This window comes from Anopheles bellator, chromosome 2, assembly GCF_943735745.2.
Source record: "Anopheles bellator chromosome 2, idAnoBellAS_SP24_06.2, whole genome shotgun sequence".
NCBI classification, from domain to species: domain Eukaryota; kingdom Metazoa; phylum Arthropoda; class Insecta; order Diptera; family Culicidae; genus Anopheles; species Anopheles bellator.
The window spans coordinates 16,563,218-16,588,586 of NC_071286.1; the positions used below are offsets into that span (position 1 = coordinate 16,563,218).

At 54.3% G+C, this 25,369-nt stretch overlaps 3 protein-coding genes across 3 annotated transcripts in view; 2 read left to right on the plus strand and 1 right to left on the minus strand.

The window, feature by feature from the left end:
- Positions 1 to 6,295: 6,295 nt before the first annotated feature.
- Positions 6,296 to 11,824, plus strand: LOC131207089 (inactive rhomboid protein 1-like). The gene is made up of 7 exons (XM_058199699.1): positions 6,296 to 7,035; positions 7,094 to 9,857; positions 9,929 to 10,153; positions 10,219 to 10,560; positions 10,634 to 10,888; positions 10,953 to 11,210; positions 11,282 to 11,824. Exons 1-7 carry the CDS (start codon positions 6,296 to 6,298, stop codon positions 11,822 to 11,824), a joined length of 5,127 nt encoding a protein of 1,708 aa, XP_058055682.1.
- Positions 11,825 to 13,907: 2,083 nt separating this feature from the next.
- The window catches only part of LOC131207090 (proteasome activator complex subunit 4B-like), a 12,821-nt gene continuing 1,359 nt past the window's right edge, over positions 13,908 to 25,369 (minus strand). Inside the window, 10 exon segments of the mRNA XM_058199700.1 lie at positions 13,908 to 14,660; positions 14,725 to 14,872; positions 14,951 to 15,482; positions 15,562 to 19,736; positions 19,810 to 19,854; positions 20,622 to 20,762; positions 20,939 to 21,055; positions 21,122 to 21,262; positions 21,336 to 21,597; positions 25,285 to 25,369. The exon segment at positions 25,285 to 25,369 is cut by the window's right edge and continues 436 nt beyond it. Of these exon segments, the coding sequence (XP_058055683.1) occupies positions 14,526 to 14,660; positions 14,725 to 14,872; positions 14,951 to 15,482; positions 15,562 to 19,736; positions 19,810 to 19,854; positions 20,622 to 20,762; positions 20,939 to 21,055; positions 21,122 to 21,262; positions 21,336 to 21,597; positions 25,285 to 25,369 (5,781 nt within the window). The 3' untranslated portion in view covers positions 13,908 to 14,525.
- Positions 22,916 to 24,995, plus strand: LOC131209165 (uncharacterized). Its single transcript, XM_058202164.1, has 2 exons — positions 22,916 to 24,582; positions 24,714 to 24,995. The coding sequence occupies exons 1-2, from the start codon at positions 22,985 to 22,987 to the stop codon at positions 24,919 to 24,921; spliced, it is 1,806 nt and encodes a 601-aa protein (XP_058058147.1). The 5' UTR covers positions 22,916 to 22,984; the 3' UTR covers positions 24,922 to 24,995.

The window sequence follows — 25,369 nt, forward strand, 5'->3', positions numbered from 1 at the left end:
AACAACAACAGTTGAAATCTTAAAAAAATTAAAAAATTACTTGCAAACTGGTAAAACAATAAATTTCAATTATTAATATTAACTTTTAGACCAGCTGACGGAAAAAATCGTGAAAAGGACCCAGTTTGCTGAAGAAAAAACTCCTTTTTAACCCGGACCATGCACCTTGTCCCAAGAAAATTTTGACAATGGCAAAAAGCTATGTTTAAAACGTCGAATAGTTGTAGCATCCCCTGAATTCACCACATTTGGCCCCTAGCGACTTCCATCTGTTTGCAGAAATAAAAAACTTCATGCGTGGAAAGCGTTTTCCATCAAATGATGAGGTCATAAACCGTATTTGGCAGCCCTTCCCGTTACCTCAGGAATGGAATTCAAAAATTCGAATTTCGTTGGGATAAGTGTATTGATCAGAGACTCCATAAAGCTTAAAGTAGGAAACTACACAGCGTTTATGTAGAAGGTCATAATTGAAGCTCAAAAACAAATTTCTCATGTACCAGGCAGCCTTCAGTGACTTATCACCTAAAACGTAACTTCAAAACATTCCAAACAAATTTCCACACATCAATCTTAAATTGTTCTAAAATAAAAATATAAAAATTAATATAATATAAATAAAATAAAATATAAATAAATAAAAAGAAGTTGGCCGGTTTTCGCCACAAACTTGTCCTACCATATTTTGTCCAGTTTAAGTTAACTCCGATTAGGGTCAATGTTTTTTAGACTCCGATTAAACGACAACCCATGCTACTTACGTATCAAAAAGTTAGTTCAGTTACCAATTCAGGCTTCTGAAATTGCCAAGGACAATTTCCGATTCAAACCATTTTACAATTAAAATAACACTTGTAGTAGTAACGCACTTAATATTCGCCTGGTCCAACGCCTGGACTTACAAACGCGCTCATTCGGTATGCAGAATCGCTGGTCCACCTTCGGTCTGAACCACGAGCGTTCCCGTCCGCAAACTGCTGCGTGTTGTTTGGAAACTCCCGGCCATACCCGCCGTCACATCCCATCAATCCATCGACCACCACAGCCCACGGCACCGCACTAAACCCCCATCGTGAGCGTGCGCCAGCGAACAGCTTTGTTAGTCAAACTCGAAAATTAACTCCCGGTAATCCTGCAACAACACAAACGCCACCGTCCCACCGGTTGCCCAACCGGTCGGTTGGATCTGGGAGAAGACTTCCCGAAAGACGATAATCTCGCCCTCTTTAGCACTTCACTGCGGGCCCGCAGGTCCGGGCCGCAAGTCGCGGCGTCGTGTGCATTAAGTTCCACCGTGCACCGTGCCTTGGTCGCCGGCGTCGTTGATAAATATTTATGCACTTCTGCCCGGGCTTCCTTCCAGTTAGCTTCTGGAGCATGGACCGCTACAGCGAAGGAGTATCTAATTCAAAGGCGCACGGCCCTCAGCATCCGCCGTGGACGTCATCGGCCTCGGGCAGCCCTCGGGTCAGGTCGTCGAAGTGTGACGGTGAAAACAAGACCCCAGATTACGTCCAGATCTGAGAGGACGGAGGACGCCCGTAATCCCATCGAAAATGGTGAAATTGATAAAATACGAAACCCATTTGTTTCTGAACAGCCCAGCCCAGTCCGGCCAGCCTGCTGCCTGGAAGACACCGGTGTCAGATGACCAGCTCGGTGCAGGCCACCGGGGAGGGCTCCAACATGGACGCTCCCAGATAATTATTATACCGTTTTAAGGGCAGGCGATTCGAGGGAAGCCTTCGCCGAGCAAGTTCAACGATTGTCAGGTTTCAGCCCTGCCAGGACCTGCGAGCTCAGATTCAAGTGTTGTGTTGGTTCAAAAGTTTAGATCCCTCCACCCCGAGTGGCCGATTGCAATTAAAGTGAAAGCGACCGTCTTCGTCGTCCTCGTCGTCGTCGTTACGTGCCACCGGCCACCGTTTAGAGCTCCAATCGACCCTGATACTTAAGATCCGCGTTTCTTTTTTTTCTTATCCAACTGCTGCACACCGTTGCACCGCTCCCGGAGCCTGGCCAGCGCCTGATAGGTGGGTGCGAAAAGTTCTCTGCAAAACCCCGCGTACCCACCCTATGGGTATTATGGTCCGTTGATACTCCGTTATTATTATCGGCCTCGCTGCGTGGCCGCGGCAAACGATTAGGCGGGGCCGGGTGCCGGGAGTCCGATGTCGTCGCCAGGGCCAGGAAACTTTCCCCGGAGCGAAGCAGATTGAGCCACACGGCATCGGGGGCCTCGGTGCGGGAACGTGGACCCGGCTTTTCTTCACCTAGCGATCGGGAAAACGAATACCGCTACGACTCTACCGTGTCCGGCCGGGAACGAAAACACCAAGCCCGGGGGAAAACTATGCGAGTAATGGGCGAGAGAGAAAGTTACCGATTTCGAGAAACTTTTCCGATTTGATTTACACTTGGCTGGCGTTATTATTGCCAAAGTTGAGACCCGGCCACCCGCCCGCTACCGCCGCTGATTCCGTGGCGTTCCGTTGCCGTTCCTGGTGGAGCAGCCAGCGGCCACCGGCTAGAGATCGCATTATTGGTTCAATAAATTTGCCACGACATGCGTTTTTGAGTCGTCGTCCTTGTCGTCCGTGAAACGGCACGGTCCGTTACTAGGTCGATGCAATCTGGTAATCTGTTGGTGGGTTACAGGTGATCCTTTGAACCACTAACAATGAATATAACACGGTTCTATTGTTCACGTTCACCACTTGACTTGTGTTATTTATTGCACCCAAGTACTAAAAATGTTAAGCTAAATACTTATTAACAAAAACATAAACAATCAAGCGCCCCGACGGACGACCCGCCATCTTTAGTGTACTTTTCGAACATCCGCCACGGAGCTTTCGAGCGACACGAATCAAAGTAAACGATAAAAAGCCCTCGCAAAGCTTTCTACCGAGTGAGAGCTATAGAACTTCAGGAAGTCGCTCAAAACGGTGAGCTGCTGCTGCTGGTCGAGGGTTGATCCGAAAATGTCTCTGTCGCTAATGGTTACCCCAAAACCACTCTGAACCACAACTCCATCAGGCTCGTATCCGGGAGGTCGGTGATAAAAAATGTTCCAGGCAGCTTTGACTACGTCATAGAGCAACTCCTTCCCCGAGTGTCTGACAGTATAGTAAACCGAGCCCGGTGACTTTTCGAACCCTCTACTTCGAGTGGGGCTCATGCGCTCCTCAATGCTTCAACGTCAGTTCAGTGGCCACGAAAGTAGAGTCCTCACCGACGCCATCTGCGGCGAGTTCCGCAAAGTTCCAAAGCTCCAAAGCCGAGAGGACACTCCGTGCGCGCTGGTGGTGGTGGTGGTGATGTCAAGTGGGCAACATTTGACAACAATCCACACCCATCGGCGCCCCATCTGCACCGCTGCGCTGCGACTGCCAAACGCACACGACCGCATGCTGGTGTGTGTTCGTGATTGTACGATGAAAAGGGAGAGTGCCCGTGTGTTGATGGCCGCGTTCGTGGTGGTAGTGGTGGGCTGTTGATGTTGCAGATTTATAGAGCAAAGCGCCACTTCCTGTTACTAAGCGAGGGGCTCCAGTAGCCAGAACGGCGCGCCAGCCAGGAACTCCCTGGTGGAGGGGGCCTGGGGTAGAAGGTGGACACTCATTAAAGGAACACACCTTTCCTACCAGGCCAGATGTGGTTTTGTTTTTGTTGCTCTGCTGGGAGCCTTTACTGGGCGGCCGGGGGGGTAGGGGGGGCTACCTGAGGGCAGCCATCGGTGACGAAAAACGCCCTTCGATACGGCCACGTCCTCCTGGCGGTGGAGGCGTCCGGTGGTCCGTAGAATTTGCATCTCGCAGCGTTCCATTTTGCGCGAATCATCGTGCAGGAGGGCGTCCTTGGGGTGGTGCGGTGTTGGGATCCGGGAAAGGGGGGCTCACGCGAATAGGAAACACACCGCCCCTCCCCATTGAAGCCCCCCCCCAATGGAGGGCGCTACTACAGTCAACGCTAAGTAACGTCGATGGAGGCGCACACTGGGATGAATGTGTGCGTGAGTACAGCCTACTGCTGATGGCAGTGTGCGTGAGGAGCAAAAGAGAGAATGGATGAGAGAGAGAGAGCGCGCAAGCGGTCCACGAATGGCACAGAGAGAGAGAGACAGGAGTGAGAGAGCGGGATGTCCTTCGCGAGCTGAACGCAAGTGCACGGCACTGTGTTAGGTTGCGTGTTGAAGTGTTCCGTCCAAATTCGGACGGAATAAGCAGGAAAAACCAAGTGACGTGTGAAGGCTCTGCAGTCGCGGGCACACGCCACACACGGCACAGTGTAGTGCGGGAACCAAAATTTTCGCCCACCACCTCCAACCCCCCCGCGCAACGGGAAGGGCTGGCCACCGTCGTCGCCGTCGTCGGTTTTCGTTGGATTTTCCTCCGTTTTTCGCTCCGGTACGCGTTCCGGAGGTGGGTTTTTCCGTCGGATTCGGTCGGTCGTTGTGCAACTCCGCTAGTGTTCAGGGGAACCCCGACGGAGCCCCGGTGAATCCTTCACCGTTTCCTCCAGAGATCTTAGAACGATGCTTGGGAAAAGTGCCGTCGAAGTGTAGTGTCTGGTCCCTGTTCCGTTCGGGGAAGCAGTGACCAGTGATATGATTGGTGACCCTCACACGGGATAACCTCCAAGGAGCGAGCCCCTTGGTCCCGAGACGGTTTCCCAGTACCGCCGAAGCCCCATACTGGAATAAGGTCATCAGCAGTCGGATCGATTCTAATCATCAAATTGCGAATCCGCCCAACTTCCCCTCTGGCCCCCACCCCCCTAGTGAGCACGCCCTGCAAGAGGGGGGGAGCAGGGGACAGTTCTCAATTATTCCTACCCCTATCCCCAGAACAGGGATGGACATTTTTGTGTGCTCCCCCCGAAACGGAGATAAAATCTGTGGAACCTTTCTGCTCTCCCTGAACATCCCATCGGTCGGTGGCCTAGTGGCCAACGGCAAGCTGCTGGCGATCCTGCTGAGTGGTGGAAAACTCCACCCCCCATCCGGACCCCACTCGTGTGGCCATCGTTTTTTTTTTTGCTACGTTTCGTTTCGTCCTTTTTGCTTGTTGTTGGTCTGACGTACTTCCTTCCTTCGCTACCTTCGGAGCTGGATAAAGGATTAACCATCGAGGACCATCGTGTGTGTTTGTGTCACGTGCGCATTCCCCGCGTACCAGTATTGGTGGTGGAGTCGGGCCTGGGTGTGTGCGTGAGTGGAATGTTTGTGTGGCGCGCATTGGTGTGGGATAAAATCGAAAAGTTAACAACAGAGCAGCGAGCAGCAGTTGGCTGTGGATCCTGTTTTTCTTTTTCGCTATTGTTGCTGTTGGTGCAGCACATCAAACGCTCAGTGGGGAGGTTCTGGAAGGGGGTGGGACCATCGGCCACAGGGCACAGGGATCTTCTGTTTACATCCTTTGTACCCAGTCAGGTGGAAGTCCGGTGTACGCCATTGTCGCACCTTGTCCCAGGTGCGCCAGACAAAGGCTGAGGCCCCGTATGTTACTGAGGATACGGTCTCACGTATGTGCCGCATGTGTGTGCGTGCGAGTCACTAATGAGACGGTATTTTTATCCACGTCCAACCATCCGGAGCGAGTGAAGTCCATCACGACCCCGTGTGGACCGACCGTTCAACCGTTAAGTAGGTCCACTCGGTCGGTCGGTAGCCGCGCTCTGTCTCCTGCCATTCCGAACCGATCCAGGACTTCGAGCAGAGCGCGTCGTCTGATGAGTTTAGTGTACATTCCACAGCACCGATGGATTGCGTGTCCCCGTGCTTTCGTAGTGCCAGAGGTGACCCAGTGTAGGACGGCAAAGATGCGTACGGACAGTTGTGTGACGGACGGAGCAGCTCCCAGATCACCCAGGACGGCCACCGTCCGGGTGCTCCGTTGCTGAAAAGGTAGAGAAGATAAATAAAACGGCACATCAAAGTCTTCAGTCAGCTGGACTCTAGCGAGAGAAAGAGAGAGAAAGAGAGAGAAAGAGTTTAGTTCCGAGCCGCAGATACGACGCAAATAATGAGCCGGTGTGCTCGGTGAAGCAAAACAAGGGATCGCACGAACCAGTGAACCTGGGGACCCGGCCCCCAACCCGGCCGACCGAGAGAGAGAGAGAGCGAAACCGAGCTTAGTCTGGGACACCCGGGCGTCCGAGCCTTCCGATCGCTCGCACCGCAATGTCACACCGAAGGGCACCGGAACTTCCGCCGGCAGTCAGGCGTGCCTCGCTATAGCGGGACCCGGTTGACGCGGCAGGTCCGGTCACACCCGGTGGGGAGCCCCGCTCCATGGAGGACGGAGCGGCGTACGGCCATCCAGCAGCAGCAGCAGCAGCAACGCCGCACCACATGCAACCCCACCATCACCATCAGCTGCCGAAGGACCTGTCGCACCATTACCAACCGCACCATCGCACCAGTGCCGCACCGCAGGCCTCCCATCATGCCAAGCCGGGACACCACCAACCGCAACAGCAGCCGCCGCCGACGACGGCACCGGCACCGGGGCCTCCACTACAGAGCTCCCCTTCGTGGTACCCGGGGACGACCGGGGGGACGCTCCGTTCGGCGGCCGGGTCCGGTCGGCGGGCGTCCTACAGTCACAGCCACTACCAGCCGGCCAGCGCACTGTCCTTGCCACCGCCGTCGGCAACCCACTACCAGCAGGTTGATGTGGCCGATAATCTTTCCATCGGCAGTGGCCATTCGGTCTCTGCCGTTCGGCCGCATCATCAACACCGGTCACCGGCCGTCGGAAGCGAGGGTCGAGTGGGGGGCAACAGTTCCGCCGCCGCCGCCGCCGGGGTGTTGATCGATCGGAGCGGAAGTACGGATCGTTTCGGGGCGCTCGAGGACCCACTCAGCACCAGCTGCTTGCAGCCACCATCGCCGGCGCCCAGCAACGATCACTACAGCGTGATGGGACTCCCGGCCCCGGGCCCCCAGTCGGGTCCCACCCACCACGGCCACTACTCCGATCGGCACTACGGCACCATCCAGCGCCGTACCGCAAGCCCCTCGAACATCAGGTAACGCTCGTGTCCTTACCAAAGGGGACGCCAAATAACGCCGACTCTTCCATTGCAGATACCGCCACAGCTTGACGGACAGCTATCGGGACATGTCGCCGCAGTGCGATCGGTACATACCGCCGCCGGCTCACTTCCTGGCCGCCGCCGACACGTACGGGTATCTGGGGGCGAACGTGCACACCCCGATCAAGCGCTACGTGCCGACGCCGCCACCCCAGGAACCGACCTACCACCCGTCGGGGGCCGGTGTTTCGTCGAGCGCCAAAACGCAGGCCCTCATGAGCGCGCTGCTCGGGCACGGCGGCGCCGGGGCTCCCGGGGCGATGCGCGCGGCACCCCACCATCCGGCGCAGTACGCGTACGCCACCAGCACCCTGCCGTACGGGTTCCGGGTGAAGGGGAACAGTGCCAACAACGAGCCCACCACCACCATATCGCCTCCCAAGGGCTTCGAATCGCCCGACCCGTACGCCAGCAACGGTAGCACCGCACCGCCGCCAGCCCGTGTTCGACCCCCCAAGTGCCCGTCTTCCCTCGTGGCCGCTGCCCACACGTCGACCCTTCCACATGCGGCATCGCACGGGGCGCGGAGCAGCAGCACCAGCCGCCACCCGCAGGTCGGAATGGCACCGGCCGCGGCACCCACTGGCCCCCGGCACATGTCGCGCACCTCGAGCGCCGAATTCCTGGACCAACCGCGCACCATGTACCGCGTCTCGACCCCGGTCAGTGTGATGAGCGAACCGGGCGGAGCGGGGCGCGACGCCAGTGCGTCCTGTCTGCACTGCAACACGCTGCGGCGCACGACCGGAGTGCACCAGACGACGCAAACGACGGGACCGATCAGCCCGCAGCCGGTGGCCGCTCCCGAGTTGCCAGCCAGCGGCGGCGGATCGGTACCGATCAGTCCGGCATCCCTAACCTCACCACAACAACAACACACGGGCCAGCTGTCAATCCAGCAGCAGCAGCACCAACTGTCATCGCCGTACATTGCGTCACAACACCCCGTGCACCAGCTGCAGCACTCCCAATCGCACACGCTCCCGCCGAGTGTGGCCACGGCCCACTCCTCTTCCCACTCCCAGACGTACGACAACCTGCACGACGGTGCCCAGCTGGCGGATGGGTCCGCCGTTGACCGTGACAGCGCCACGATGCCCCGGAACCCGGTCGGCAAACACCAGCCGTTCGTCGGAGCGGGCCGCTCCACGGATACACCCTCGTCGATGGAGAGTATCCTCAGTGCGTCGAGCAGCAGCCGCACGATGCTGATCCAGCAACAGCAGCAACCGCAGTACAGCAACCTCACACAGCACCAACCATCGTCACCAGCACCGCCAGCACCAGCACCACCACCACAACAACAACCGTTACCACCGCAACAACCGATCGCAGCACCCACAGCACAGCAATCAGTACCACCGCAGCAAGCCCCCGTTACCAGCCCCCAGCAGCACCCGGCGACCGAACCGCAGCAGGCGGCGGCGGTGCCACAGCAACCAGCTTCGCCACCGCCACCAGCGATCTCCGCGGTGCCCTCGCCGGCTCCGTACGTCGCGCCGCACCCGCTGCCCCCGATGGTGCCCCATCCGGCGTCGCTGAACGATTCGCCGGCGTCGACGCTGCAGCGCAGCAGCAACGCGCAGCTCCTGCGCATCCCTGCGCAGTCGAACCTGTCGTGCAAGCAGCGCCTCAAGGAGTACGCCCGCCGGGAGGCGGCCAAATTCTTCGGCATCCTGCCGGCGGCCGCCGACGAAGAGTACGAGCGGAACAAGTGGCACGACCGACAGCGGCGTTTCGCCTGCCGGCGCTTCGGTGCGCTCCGGGACGACGCGGACGATCCGAACGGTGGTGGCGGCGGCGGCGTTGGTGCCGGTGGTGCCGCTCACCATCCGCAGCGGGACCATGGTGGAGCGAACCACGGGGCCGGATCGCTGGCACCGTCCGATCGACCCGACATCCTGCCGGCCCAGAGCCAGGACGAGCGCGAGACCGAGCTGAGCCGTCGGCAGCGTGCCAGCCCGCACTTTGCGTCGGGCGGGCACGATCCGGCCGGAGGCGAGGTGTATCTGGTGCGGGCCGAGCGGAAACCTTCCGTACCGGCCGTCCTGTACGGGGGATTAAGCTTCGTCGTGCAGAGCATCACCCGGCGACGGCTCCGGACACACAAGCAGTGGTCGCGCAGCTTTGCACCGGCTCACGTCGAGCTGAGTGGGGCCGATGGTCCTTCGGAGCACTGTGACGGGCTTGCCCCGATAGCGGACGGTGAGGCGTTCTTCGATACGCCCACCGCGGCCGGCCCGGGAATGGTGGGGTCGGCGATGGGTGGTGGCGCCGGTGGACTGATGGCACCGGCGCACGATAACAACTCCCGGCAGCTGTTTGTGTCCGAGGGCGATCGGACAACCGGTAGTGGCATCATCAACGGGTGGCGTACCAAGTCCTCGGAACTACACCACCACCACCACCAGCAGCAGCATCAGCAGCAGCAAGCCGGCGCCCAGGCTGCGGGTCAGGGTCAGCAGCAGAACCTGGAACCGGCCGCCAGCATGGTGTACGGGCAGCGCATCTCGGCCAACATTCTGGACGGGGTGCTGGACAATTCGCTGCGCCCGGTGCGCAACCGGGTGAAGTTGTTGCGGCCGAACCTGCTCGACGAGCGGTACGACTACCGGCCGTTCTTCACGTACTGGGTCAACACGGTGCAGATCGTGGTGATGGTGCTGTCGCTGATCTGCTACGGGTTCGGTCCGATCGGCATCGGCATGGAGTACCGGTCGGCCCAGGTGCTGGTGACGAGTTTGAGCTTACAGCAGGTAAGAACCTGTGGGAGGCGGTGGTCGTCCCACCCGAGGCTAACGCTTTTCTCCGCTTTTCGTTCCCACAGGTCCATCACCAGGAGCCACGCAACATCTGGATCGGACTGCGGAGCGCCGACCTGATACATCTCGGCGCCAAGTACGGGGCTTGCATGCGCCGCGATGCCAAGATAATGGACGTGGTGTCACGGACCCGGAAGCACGAGCGGGAGACCGCGTGCTGCATACGGAACGATGACTCTGGCTGCGTGCAGAGCTCCCAGGCGGACTGCTCGATCCGCGGTTGGCCATCGGTAAGCGCGATCACCCGACCCACCCCCGGTTGCGGTGCTGATGCTGATTCTTTGTTTCTTTCAAGAAGACGATTGCGACGTGGAAAAAGTGGTCCCCGGGTGAATCGGGACCGGGCGGGCGCATCTCGGGCAGCGTGTGCGGGCTCGACCCGAAGTACTGCGATGCGCCGGCATCGATCGCGCCGCACGAGTGGCCCGACGACATCACCAAGTGGCCGATCTGCCGGAAGAACAATCAGCTGTCGCAGCGCTTCCGCTTCAAGGACCACACGGCCGAGCACATGGTGTGCGAGGTGATCGGCCACCCGTGCTGTATCGGCGTGTACGGCGAGTGTCGGATCACGACCCGAGAATACTGTGATTTCGTCAACGGGTACTTTCACGAGGAGGCCTCTCTCTGCTCGCAGGTTCGACCGAGCGACCCCCCCACCCCCGGACCACGGCGCAACCGTCTGACGCACTCTCTCTCTCTCTTGGCAGGTCTCGTGTTTGAATGATGTCTGCGGCATGTTTCACTTTATGGCCGCCGACTATCCGGACCAGTTCTACCGTCTCTTCACGTCGCTGTGTTTGCATGCCGGCCTGATCCATCTGCTGGTCAGCGTGGCCTTCCAGCACGTGCTGCTGGCCGATCTGGAACGGTTGGTCGGACCGCTTCGGACCGCCATCCTTTACATTGGGTCGGGTATCGCCGGAAACCTCACGAGTGCAATCTTTGTGCCGTACAAGGCGGAGGTAACGCAACCGTTAGTTAGCCACTGGAGCCACACTCCACTAACGTTTTGTCTATGTCGTTCAGGTTGGACCACTGCCGTCGATAGCGGGCGTACTGGCGTCGCTAATGCTGCAGCTGGTGCTGTGCCACTGGAAGAGCTTGAAAAAACCACACATAGCTATGATTAAATTACTAATTCTGGGCTGCGCCCTGTTCGGGCTGGGGACACTGCCACTGCAGCAGAACTTTACCGGGCTGATCGCGGGCCTGCTGACCGGTATCGGCCTCACGCTGGCGATCGTACCGTTCGTGAACGTCACAAAACATAGTCGTAAGAGTAAGGTGAGTAGCGGGCAACCGGCCCAGATCGTCCAGACCCCTAGTCTCACTCTCTCTCTCTGGCCTGCCCACAGATCAACCTCATATGGACGTGCGTGACGCTGCAGTTCCTGCTGTACGCCGTAATGTTCATCATCTTCTACGCCTTCCCGGCGCTGTTCGAATCGCTTAACTTCATCGACGGGAACCAGCTGATGGATCCGAACGCGGGCCACGGTTACCACGACCACTACAGTCTGTACGATGGCTACAACAACTACAACCCGCTCGGGCCCGGCTCCGGGCACACCGGCGGGGGTCATGGGGCTGGTCACGGCCATGGGGCTGGCGGCGGTGGCCCAGGAGGTAGCCCTACGGGCGGCCCGGGCAACAATGGCAAAATCGGCACGTACAACAATAACAACATCTACAAAACTTCCGGCGGCAACGTAATGCACAATCATCACGACTACACGGCCGGTGGCGGAAACGTTATCAGCATGTCGGGCGGGGCGACCCGGAACAGTGGGCCGGGCGGCCGGACCGCGGTGGGCAACAATCTCCTGAAGACGATCAGTCTCTGCGAGAAGGGCCAGTGCGTGCTGCGGCAACCGCGGCACGCGGACACGAATGCCTGACGTCGATGTTTCCTGCTGTTCACCGCACTCGAGCTGTGCTTCGTCCTGCTCGTCCTGCTCGTGCTGTACGATGTCGATGATTTCCAGATCGTGTACCAGTTCGTGCTGCACTGAGGAGCCCGAGGAGCGCGGCGCTCCGCTCGTGGGAAACTCATCCAAACCAAACCAAAACTCATTGTGATTCAGTAAAAACCTGTGTAAAAACGGTGGATAGAAAACTAGCACACACAAAAAAAGCAAAAGAAAAGTTCGAGGACAACGCGGAGGAGTATGGACAATTAACCAAAACAACACGCAGCAAGTTGGGAGGAGCCGGTGGGAAGCAAAAGGTAGCACTTTTTGGCCGTCCTTTTTCTCCCGAGAGCCACACGCACACATACACAAGTTGAATTCCAGGTTTTGTACCTTAGTAGCCGCAAATACATCGAACTTCCTCCCCGCAGGGCCGGCGTCGTGTCCGGGCGCCGCATGAAACGTGTAAAAAGGCCGACTAAAATCCGTTGCGTTTCCATTTTCTATCCCTAAAAAACGGGGGCAATATTAGCGTGGACCTAGTCATGACCAAACTCTCATTATCATTCATGCAATCGATCAATCAATCAATCACTCAATCAATCAATCAATTATTCATCGCATCGTTATTAGACTTTGTAGCAATTTAGTAGTACACGCGGGCCGTATCCCATCGTCCCGTGGTAATCGTAATCTTTAAGTATCATCATCGAGACAGCGTAGCTAAAATCAAAAACCAACCTTAAAAACCTATCATCATCATCATCATCATCTACGACGATTCGAAGCGCTTAGCGATACGTGTTTGTGTTCCCGACTTCCCGGCGATAGTACGGGAAGTTTCTGTTGTGTTTATCACCTTCCCGCGACCCAAAACCGCGGGTCCATTGTTACTCCGTTTGATACGTGTACTCGTTTTTACTTTTACTACATTGTTTAACCGGTTTCGTTCGTCTGTACCAAAGCTTTCGTAGAGACCGCACATGATCGTGATCATCGTTCATCATCGCGATTGTGTTCGGCGGATCGAACGTTTGATCTTGGAATCCGCCCCTCAAACACATATCCGCTCATCCGGTGGCGATTCGATTCCGTTCCCCGCACGGGCCGTTTGTTTATTGCACCGAAAGCCGGTAGTCGGCGGACACGGATGGTGTGTACGCCGAAACCCGCGGCAAACCCGTGGTGGCCGCGTTGGGTAGATTTGAAGTACACTTTTGAACAAAAGAAACACGAAAGCAAACGCATACTAACCAGTAAACCTTAGTAAATACTCGTTCGTAAGAGATGATACGGGAGCCCCCCGAAAACCAGAAACCACAAAGCAAAACGCGGCCCGGCAGGAGTGCAGAAAAGATGCAGGAATCCCCCAGTCTCTAGGTGCGGGCGCAGCGATAATGTAATAATCTAGATAAGCGATACCCAATTCCTAGAACTGTCCCTCAGTTAGCGAACAATGAAAGTGGCGTTAATGGCGGGCGAAGAAAATGGGCGAACTAAGCACACAAAATAAGCAGAATTAAACAAATCTACGCAACATAAATTAACTGATAACAAAGACACACACACCGCGGGACACTCTTACACATCTCTCTTCCCTTCACACAGTTCCGATGCCCCTGCCTCTGATGGCCTGCGGGGCTCGATTAGAGATACCTTGAGTGCACCCAAAAGAACTCGCGCAAGAACTTAACAAGACAGCAAAGGATTAGCGTAACATTTAGGGCGTGTGCGTGTGCGAAGCGATCGCGTAAGAAAGTGAAACAATAAAAGCACATCCGCCGTACAGGCCCGTTCGGGAGCGGAGGCCATTGAAGGAAGGAACGTTGAGGAAGCGAGGTGACCCGGCACCACCGGGCAGGGCAGCGTTTTAGGGATGGAGCGCGCGGAGCGTTAATGTAAAACTGGCGGACGAAACAAGAACAAAATCTTATGTAAGTAAATTCTAATAATAAAACCTCTATTTCGATTTAAAAAAAGTGCAGCATTTCATCCGTTTTTCTTTCGAATGTCATCAAGACATGTGGCGGCCGCGGCAGAAAAAAAATAAAGGGGCGCGGTGCTTTGGATTCATCGCTTACGAACGGAGCGAACAGCTTTGCGTTTGTTTTATTAACACAATGCAATAACTTTTCCGAAACTCCTCCACCGTCATTTATAAGTCGTTGTAAAATGTAGTAACCGCAGCCGCAGTGCGCGAATGGTGTCTTTTACCTTTTGCGAGCGCAAAGAAGTATAGTAACAAGGGAAAGATAACGAATGCGCCTCTCTCTCTCTCTGAACTCAGGTTCCCGTCTGTGTTGAAGGCGCAACGTCTGTCTCGCGTAGAAACGGACTGGTTCATAAAAGAAGCTCCGGCTGACGCACCAAAGCGGGTGCAACCCGAAAACTATTAATATAGTATCATAGAGTAATGTATCATATAGGTGTGGTGTAAAGATAGCGTTCACTGCAAACGAGTGATAATATTAGCCGATAAACCGTTTTCCACTATAAAAAGAATCCATCGCAAATTTAAAACAAAATACAACCACAGCATCAAAAAGTAACACGGATTATGAACGCAACTCCCAGAAAACGGCCAAACAGCAACGCCCAACGCGTTGACGTGGCCAAAACGGAACCCTTACAAGCTGACAGTGTGTGCGGTATGGAGCATTCCCGCGTGTCCGCCACCGCAACGATTGAGTTAAGCGTAATACGAGGGAGGAATCGTCAGATCGCTCAGCACCGCCAGCTGATCCTCGGTGAACTTGAGCTGATGGATCTCCCAGTTGTCGTGGTGGGTGCGCTTGAAGTCGCCCATCGTCTTCCGAATCGTAGCCTGGCAAGGAAAACAAAACACATGAATGTCGGCCCCATTTGGCACGGTGGACAGCCACACCTACCGGTATTGGTTGTGGATCGTTCAGATGTGCTCCCAGATGCTCAAACACGTTCGGCACGAACTCAGGCACTTCGTACGGATATGCGGAGATGAAGGCACACAGTCCAAGGACACCGGTATGGCGGGCAATGACGGCATTCGCTTCCACACTGCGAAACAAACCCATGAAACCCATGAATTGTAGGCTTGCTTGGAGAGCTACATGGCATCCGGCCAGTTGGACTTACCTATCGTTTTTGGCCACCTCGCTGGAGCAGCTTTGCTCCATCCGGACACGCTTGGTGCGAATCATCTTTGTGCGGCACTTGCGCTTAAACAACTCGAGCAGCTCCTCGGTGGCGGTCAGGAACGAGCAGTGCACCAAACCGCACAGCACTTCGGCGGCCTTTTCGCGCACCTCCACCACACTGTCCTCCAGGAGCCGCAGTACGATTTCCTGCACCTTGGCCTTCCACTCCGGGCGGCTCAGGATGATGGTCATGTTATAGAACACCTGCACCTGCAGCACGTCGATCACGGCACAGCGGGCCGACCAGAACGGCATCTTCGATATTTCGTCAATCTTGCCCAGCGCCGCATCCATACAGCTCGGCAGTGTGAGCGCTTGCGAAACCAGCACCAGCAGCAGGGTGCAGATTTGACTGAGCTCCTGATCCTGCTCGGACCGTTCCAGGCGGCACGCGATCGGTAGCAACTCGAAAAACTCCTTCTCGTTGCCATTCGAGCACCGGTGAATGGTGTGCGTTATCCAGTGGGCCACTGAAAAAGAGTTGGAAGCAACGTTGTTAGTCAGGGGCCGCCACCAAACATTCCATTGAACGGCCCGGTGCCAACGTACCTGTTTTAAACAATCGTACTGCTTTCGCGTACTCGCTGTCATTGTCGTTGCCGTCGGTGTCCATCGCCGAATCGCTGACCGCTTTTGGCACTTCGTAATCCTGCTCCAACAGGATGGCCAATTTCGGCATCACGTACGCAATCATCTCGGCCCGCTGCGGCGAAATCGGATTACGCTCGTAGCCCTCGAAGCGCAAATCGCTTTCGAAAATGTTGATCAGCGTATTGCCCAACCGTTCGCGCTTGCTCTGGAACGGATGGTTCAGGTGCGGCTTCAGATACTCGAGCAGCCGGTGCGCAACGCTCGCCATGCGCCACACGTGCTGGTTGAAGGCACCTTGCAGACAGTAGAGACGATTGCAATCGCTGAAGCTGCTCGCATCCTTCAACGGGTCTTCCAGCAGCACCTCGTGCAGCCAGTACTGCTTCGACGGGTCCATCGACTGGGCGGACGTCGCGAAGCACGTACCCCAGTAACCGTCCGTATCGACCGTCACGTTGTCCATGGCAAGCCGTACCAACGGCACCATTCGCTCGTACATGGCACGCGTCTTCTCGTACGGCCAGTGCTTCGCCCCTCGCATGATCCCGGTCATCACCTCGGCCGCGCACCGATGGCTGCTTTCCGAGGCCTTGTCCTCGATCAGTCGCTGCAGATGGCACATGAACCGATCGAGCAGCTGATCACCAAAAACTTTCATTACCATCTTCACCAGCAGCATGCGCGAGCTGCTAAACTTGTCGCGGCCCTTCTTCTCCTCCAGCGACCAGAACTTGATCAGCTTGTCGACGTTTTCTTGCTGAGCAAAGAACTCGTAAATCACTCGCTCTTGGGCGCTCATTTCCTCTACGGTGCGATCGAGCTTCGGCTGCTCGGCGCTCGGTGCGTAGACGGCAAAGCTCTGCGTCCACCCGAAGCAACCCTCCTGCGAATAGATGAAGCGCGGTTCGTCCCACTCGGCCTGGCTCGTCGGCACCTTGGTGCGGTCATACTGCAACCACATGTTATCCTCGCGGTACCCGGGCGCAACATTGGAGCCCGGATTCGCGGGCACCGCTTTCTGTTCCTCCTCCGAAGCCCCGCGAACGCGGGCCGCCACCGCCAGCGGATTCATCTGGATCTTTTTGCGCGGGCGCTTCTGCTGACGAAAGATTTTCAACATCAACCGTATCGCCAGCTTCCGTTCGCCGATGGAATCGTGTATCAAACAGTGCGCCGCATGGCTCACCACTTCAGCTCGATGGGCCACGTACGGGTGGCTCAAGTTTACCAGCATCACCGTGGCCAGGTAGTGGTACAGCCGGTGTAGCTTGCCATTTTCGACCGTGCTCAAAATGTCACCAACCAAACGATCGTACAGCTCCCGGTTGCGCTTATTCTCTCGCTCACGGTTCGCCAACCCGGCCGCCAAATCAAGCTCATCGACCCGCGTCCGCAGAGCGAGCGCCCGCTCGACCACACGCTCGCCAACGTCCACGTCAATCATGTAGGTAGGCGCTTCGCTCATAATGACGTCCGTCAGCGAGTCGAGCAACCGCACGATGGATGGTTTCTCCGAGAGTTTGGAGCGCAACAGGGCCATCCAGACGCGCCCCAAGTAGTCCCAGTCGTGCATACTGATCAAACGTGTCCGCCGCTTGATATACAGCAGGCAGAGTATCCCCTTAAACCGCTCGTGGTACTCGTTCGCGTCAAACTGCAGACACTCGACGATCCGATCCGTCAGCAGGGAGTATGCATGCGGAAAGATTGCCAGCAATGTCTGGAGCTTGTTTTGGGCCGGAATACGCACGCACGAGTAGTACGAGATCGACAGATCGACCAGCTTCTGCAGCACCTCCAGGTGGGTGGCAGTGAACAGCGGGAGGTTCGCCTCGTCCCGGCAATCCTGCTGGATGATGACGCGCGAAACGAGCACCGTCCGCACGTCACGCTTGTAGCGCGTCAAGCGATACGATTGGAAGCGCTTGGTAATGTTAAAGCTGCGCAACTGCACATCGAAGGTACTGTTCGAGTGACGGCGAACAAACACACGATCGTACAGGTTGATGATCGACTTTAGCGTTTGCGTGTCGTCTTCCGACGTGCGGAGCATTGCGTCCTGCAGGCGGCCAATCGAACGGATGATCGCTTTCCGCACGTTGCCTCCATCCGGCATGTGAATCGCGAGATCCTCGAACCCGAGCATCACCTTCAGCTGCAGGTCGGCCGGGCTGAGGCACGATTCGTACTGAGCGATCGGTTCCTCATCGTCCCAGTTGGGCAGAAAGTTGAAGCACCGGATCATGGCCTGCACAAGCATTACGCTGCGGTTGAGCTCTTCGCGCGAAAGCTTCACCCGGTCAGCACTGTGCTGATCGAACTTGTCCAACAGTGCCGGCAAATAGCGATGGATCACGCGCTCACACGCGTTCCGCAGTTCCTGGTCCGGCATGATCCACTCGATCTTCGTATCGGGCCCCATCTTTTCACCCCACCGTTTCACCGGCAGCACTTCGGAGACCGGCTTTCGGAAACAGTCCGGGCTGTTGTGGAGATCGAGCGATTGCAGGGTGGACAGATTGTGCATCAAGTTGCCGATAATGTGCGTCACGTAGCGGGCGACCCGTTTACACTTAAACACCACCAGCTTGTCAAGTGTCGGTAGCAGCTCTTCCAGGTGTTTGGCCACGATCCGCGGATCACCGCGTACCAGATTCACCAACAACACGAGATGGTACAGCAGCTCGTCATTGTGTTTCTCGAGCTCGTGCGCATTCTCCTGATCGTCCATGTACGCCTCGATCGAGCGCAAGATGTGTGGCAGAAGCACCCGGAACATCTGCTGCCCGTTGATGCGAGCCAAAACACGCACCAAACAGCCTGCCAGTTGGCCGGCTACTTTCGGTTCGAGCAGATGGGTTTGCAGAAACTCGAGCACCTTGCGGGAGGCAGCCGCCACGATCGGTTCCGAGCACTGTCCCAGGATGCCGTGCGTGCAGGCCTGGACCAGCGTCTCCGAAATGGTTTCGATCTTCGAGTGCATCGGATCGGCGTCCGACTGCTCCATACGCACATTGTTCACCGAGCTGCTCTCGACGAGCAAGAAAATGCGGTCCAGGTACTGCAGCACGAAACTTTCGAAATCGGCCGTTTGCTCGCACAGCAGGCGCTCGTCATCGGTCATGTTGGTGTGAAATTGGCCCGCGGTCGAGCAGTCGACGACCGGGATGAGGAAAGCGATCGATGTTAGAAAGTGGAATGTGATAATCGTCTTCTTGAAGTCGTTCCGATCGATACCGGGCAGCGTGGCGAAGAAGATTGGTATCACGTGCGTCCGGCCCTCGGTGTAACCCTTGTGGCCCGATACGAGCGCCCGTGACACCCCAATCAGCCCGTGCATGGCCGCGGTGAGCTTGTGCGGTTCGGTTACCGAATCCAGACTGGTGTACACCCGTTCGATGATCGTCGGTATGATGAGTGCCGGGCGCAGATCGGCCAGATGTTGGAAAATCTTGCCCACCTCCTGCGGGCTAAGGCGTGAGTACATGGCCTGGAACGCGACCGGTTTCATGCACTCCACGAACGCCGTTATGCACTCCTCCGTAAGCTTCCGTTCGTTCGGCACCGGCCTGATGTGGTGGCCTTTGCGGTACCGCTCGATGACGATCCGATCGATGAAGATGCGCGGCAAAAGAAACAAAATTTCGCCGAGCATAGTCACCCACTTGCCAATGTTGGCCGGATGTAGATACGATTCGATCGACGACATGAACGTGTTCAGGTAGCGCTGGGCGCTGCTCTGCGGTCCCAGCGCTGACACGATCCAGGTGGCGATCGACTCCGGCAGCAACATGTTGTTGCGGGCCGTTTTGGTTTGCTTGTAGTTGACCGGGAAGTCGATCGAGCGCATGATGCGCGCAAACATGCTCGGAATGTACGGTTCCCAGTCAATGTAGCCCAGGTTCCGGTAGCCAACCATCGAGAACATGCTCATTAGATCGGACGCCCACGGTGGATTGTGGTACGCATCCCACAGCGTCATCATCCGGTCGAACCAGAGCTCGTAGCCACGTTCGTAGTTGAGGAAAATGTTCAATATCGCCACCTCCTCACAGCCGCTTCCATTGTCCAGTGGCTGCGTCTGCGGCAGCAACTCATCCAGCATCTCTTGCGTCGACGACGGTGGAAAGTATCTGAACGAACGAACGAAACGTACATCAGTGTGGGACAACTACGGTCATACACAGTTTACTGATAGATACTTACGGAGTGCAAACCTCTATCACGCACTGGATGGTCGCTTCCATGGACCTGGAAAAAAAGGAAAGCAAATCATCGGTGAGGTCATGAAGAAAACAGACACCAAGCTGCGAGAACAAGCAAACTTTCACCTCATTCCCATTTCCCGTCTCCGAGAACCAAAAATATCGCAATCCCAATTAATGGAAACACCACCGGATGTGTGTTTAATTCAATGGCGAGACGGACGTCGATGGTATGTGATTCGTATTACACTACACTAAATGCGTTATTTCCAAATGTTTGGCTTCTAAAACAGTTATACAGCATTCTTTCTATGATTGAATAGCTTTTAGGTGTTGGCCTGTTGACAAAACAACACCTTTCTGTACTCTGGACGTGCAAAATAGCTCCCATTACTATAAAACGAGGAATATTATTGACTTGAATAAAGTTTACATGCGTTACAACATGACAATGAAACAGGATCGACGGAAAAATGCGAAAAAAATGAATCGTATCGAATGTATTGCATTCAACATGGGACACCATCTAATGCCGTTGAAATAAATGCGTGACCAACGATGTCGATTCCTGTTGACAGCGCGAAACAACATTTGTATTTGTTTGGCCGAAAAAGTAAGCTAAGCGCACACCTGGCTGACCGGACACACCATACGACGATGCAACCCATTACCGAGTGACCGAGTTTGTTGGAAAAATAAGAAAGATGCTAAAGGAAACCCGAAACCTGGAGGACCTTCCCGTGTAGCCCATAGCCAACGAACCCGGAAAGGTGAAGGAATTAGGAATTAAATGATTTAATAAACGATTGTTACGCATTCTTATCCGTCTCCGTGTGCGTTCCGTGGGCACCGGCAAACTGTACAAATGCAGACACATCATAGCCCATCTCGGCCGCGGCGGCAAGCAGCTGCGCCAACGGTGATACCGTGCGCTCTTTTCGCTTACCGCTCTTCCTGCAGATATGCAAGTGGAAGAACGAAGGTTATTCAACACAAGAATCGCCATCGTGGACGTGTCGCCCGAGCCCTACGAAGGTGGTGCTACGGAAGCGACTGGCGCACAGTGCAGGACGGTTAATGGAGCAAGCGAATTGGTGGTACCGGAGTTCGTGCCTGCGAGCCACACTTACATGAGGTTGTTGAAGAGTTCACCTTTTTTGTTACGCCGAGTTACCAGCAACGTAAACAGCTCATACAGTGGACGCCACTCGATCTGCAGTTCGTCCGTGCTGATCCATTCGCGTTTCCTAAAAGAGATCAAAATAAAAGATCAACACCATTCGACATTCGTAGGGAATGTTACTCATTCATACCTGAGCAGGATAAAGATCGCGTCGCTGATTCTGCCCAACTTGCCGGGGTTGAGCTTGGGAATGACCAGCATCTCGAGCATCAACTTTACGAACTTAATGTGATCTTCCTTGGAAAACTTCATGCCGTATAGTTTAATGTACCTGCAAAGCGGAGCCTCACATCATGATCGGAACATTGGGCACACAGTTCTTACGGAGAGTTAGCTAAGCTTACATCACCAGATGGCGAATGCATGTCATCGCGCCGGGCCCAACTTCGCGCAACGCCACTGCTTTGCCCAGATTGTTCTTCACCGCTTCCAGCATAGCCTGTGACTCATCGTCCATCCGATCGGCGTACGGGAAAAATTTGTTGCAAAACAGTTCCTTCTGCGGTTTGAAGCCGAGCTTTTCAACCCGCTCGTTCCGCTTCGGGCGATTCTGCTCCACGCTGTCACTACTCTCATCATCCACCATCATCGTCGCCGTGGTCGTCGAGGACGATCCAACTTCCGGAACCGTGTTCAACGAAGAGCATGATTCTGTAGAAGAAACGTCCGCCATTGCAGCTGGCGGATGGCTTTCGCTAACTTCAGCACGGGTAGGAGTTGTTGTTTTTGCTCTTTTTCTATTCCTTGCTTTGTTCGAGGCTTAAATGCGGCCGTCGCGATATTACGCGCTGCAGATGAATAAATTCGACTCAACGTAAATGCTTCACTTCCTCTTGGCAATCAATCTCCGGACGCCTCACTCAAGGCTTGCCCCCACTTTGCAACTCCCAGAGTACTACGTTTCAATATTGCGCTGCTACAGAAAGTGACAAACTCTGCGGGAGGTGTTACCGCTTTAGTGTGGGTTACAGATCCAAACGCAGCCGTATTTATGTATCCTGCACGATGACGAGAACTTTTGATTGGAGAACTCCTAATCACGGCCCTGAAGCTCGACGTGCACAAATCAAAATCCGCTAACTTCACTCTCTCTCCCACTCGGAATGAAAAGTCATTACGTCCGACATTTTTCCACGAACCAATGCAGATTTGGTGATGTTTTTAGTTGTCAATACTGAAATAGAAGTGTTGCCAGACCGTGCTTAATGCTCCCGCAAGCTTAAGGTGTGTTTCCATAACCCGTGAAGTATGTTCGGCGAGTAATTTCGGCTGGATCGTTTCACGGGATCACGCGTAGTTTTAGATTTTCCTTTCGTAAATAAAAGATAGGGAAGGAACTGGTTCGGCAAAGGTATCGTGGATTCTCCACCGTCGCCAATGTTACTGATCCTTCTAAGCACAAGTTTAAATTCCTACGCAGCACTGCTCGCCTCGTGGTTGACATTTATTTTGAAAGAATTCATATGATCGATGAATTCATATGACATATCTGCGGTGCCAGACGAAGCGCAACAAACCGTTTTTGGCATTTCAGATACATCCCAAACTGCTGCGCTTCTGTCGAAACGTTCAGGTGTCGGCTGACCGCAAATCCCACCGCAAAACCCGTTAGCATACGCTTTGTTTACAAACAGAGGATAATTTTAGTTTTTATTTGCTGGCATAGCAACAAAATCGTAAAGCACAGGAAAAAATATTCAGAAATCAATTTAATTCTCTTCTATTTCTGTTTTCTCGGACGTTTGACATTTCGTTTTTATAATTTTGCTGCCACACTAGGCGTAAACGATTTGGCATTACAAATTAATGTTACGCCAGTTTTTACGCTTAGTGTGGCCCCAGCTTATCAGCTGGGAATGAACATAAATAGAAAAGAGCATGGTGCCAGGATTGGGTTTGTTTTGTTCATTTGCCAGTAAATGTGCCTAGTGTTTCTATTATCTAACATGAAACTCCTTTTGTTCTTGTAGGCTCGTTCAATGCACTGTCCACGATGTTCCGCTTAGCGCAGCGTCTAGGCGGCCGTAGAAGAGTGGCCGGACAATATTACCTGGCTGGTTACTACTGTACAATCAGCAGGGAAGTACAATCGACAGATCCCTACTTTGGACTGCTGAAGTCGGCCACCGACGCTAAGGAGGTGCTAGAATTTCTACCTACCGTGACCCGGAGCAAGCAGGAACGCCATGCGTACACTCTACCAGCTCTGAAAACACTGTTCGAGTTGCAAAAATGTGGCAAAAGTACATTAAAGCCAGGACAGATCGCACAGCATCCGCGTTTTTCTGAACTTTGCCGAGCGGTGCGGCAAGAGTCTCGGTCCTTCCAGATGAACGACATTACCGAATGTTTGAAAATACTCACATACTTCGGAGTGCACACGAACAGTGAAATTATGACCGTACTGTTGCAACTTATTCGTCACCAAATCAACGATGTAACGCTGGACCATATTGTGTTTCTGAACTTTCTCCTGAAAAAACTCGATCGCACACCGTTGGTCGAGGCACTGCAGATCGCGCTTCCAATGTTGCTGCAAATTCAAATCGGTTACAAGCTGGACCACGAGAACGTCGATCAACTGGTGGCACTGCTGGAATTCGTTGCCCTGAACAAGGTGAACGATCGAACGATTATGAACATTGTCAGTGCGTTAACGCTGCACGGTACTAACTTATCGCCCGAACATGCTATTCACAGTTTGAAAGCATTGGCCACCTTTCCCAACTTTCTACCACAGTACACTAAGCTGCTGCAGAACGTGTTCACTGTTTTGGCCGAAGACCTTGATGTGGTACCCTTCAAGACCTTGGACTACGCCCTGAAAAAGGTGTTTGATAAAAGTTTTGACCAATTTCCCATGTTTTACCACGAGCCGTTCCTCAAGCGGTGCGGCCAGTATGCGATCGAAAACAATGTGGGACTTTTAAACGCACTTTATGTGCTGAAAAAGTTTAATAAAATCTCCTTCCTACACATCCCACTGCTGGATTACATTGCCAGCCAGGAGGGCAACGTATCGCTCTTACCTCCGACCTGTATCATTACGATCGTCGGTGGGTTTTCGAACGCCAACTACGCGCCAGCCAACTGGGACGGTTTGCGGCAAGAAATCGCACGTAACTCGACCCTCACAGGCTCCGCTATTCCGTGGATACGCTACAACCTAGAACTGCTGTCGCTGGGAATCTTCAACGCAGAGCTGCTGACACACTGGTTGGAACCAAAGCAGCTGGAAGCAAGAATGGCCCGCAATGTGCTAGTTGATTATTTGCAGCTGACTGAGTTGGGTCAAACGCTGCAGCTACAGTACGGTTCCCAATATCACGGCCCGTATCCGGCGGAGCATTTCGTTGACAAATCGGTAACGGTGATGCTACAAAATAATGAACACCCATTGCTGCAACCGCTGGCGTTTGCTTTCGGCGGCGAAGAGTTCGTCAGCACGCAGGTCGTAACTATGTTTGGCCACGTACTTGATTACGTACTCTCTTTTGATGATGCGGGAAATCCGATTCAAAGACCGCCCGACCCGCCCGAAGGAGATTATCGACGGTTGGAGGACCTCACGGAGCAGAGTGGTGCTCGGCTGTAAGTGAATAACATTATTTGCAATTCCAATTGTGCCGCCTGGCTGCGATTGTTTCTTAATTTACATGAAAGTTCGTTAGTCTGTGTGAGCTGTATTTAACATGTTTCGTAATTACGTTTCTTTGTTTCAGTGTTTCGATAATGTACCTGCCTCGAAGCTGCTACGCTATGAACGTGAACCGGTTACGAGGGCGTTTTACCCTTTTCGTGAAAAACATCGAAGCTATGGGCTTACCGACGGTTACCATTTCACCTCATATATGGACCAACCTGCCAGAGTCGGAGCGGATAGCTTTCCTGCAGCGAGAAGTACGACAGAAACTAGAGTCACACCGATAGTTGGCACACATTGCATGTGTGCTAAGTGTCACGAAACATGGTACAATTTCGGAATGTTTCGATAAAGAAAATATAGTTTCCACCAAATATCTATTTTTGTGATGCTCTTTATTTTCTTTTGCTGGTTTGATAACACTTCGGAATTGCTAGGAGAAGGATGTTGTGTCTCCCAAGGCTAGTTCAAAGATTTTTACTTGTAACGCCATAAACTTCAATTTCAGGCAAAGCAATTTTGCGAGAATTAACATACTCTGAATTGAACGTAAATCTCTATTAAGAAGCAGACACTGACAAAAGCGAAGTAATATTATCGGTAGACAGACGCTGTTTCATTCAAAAAGCATGGTCGATATCGATGAAATATTCGTAAGTTGATTCAGTTTCCGCCGCGAAGACGAAGAACCAAGTGAAGAGTCGATTCCTTCTGGATGTTGTAGTCCGACAGGGT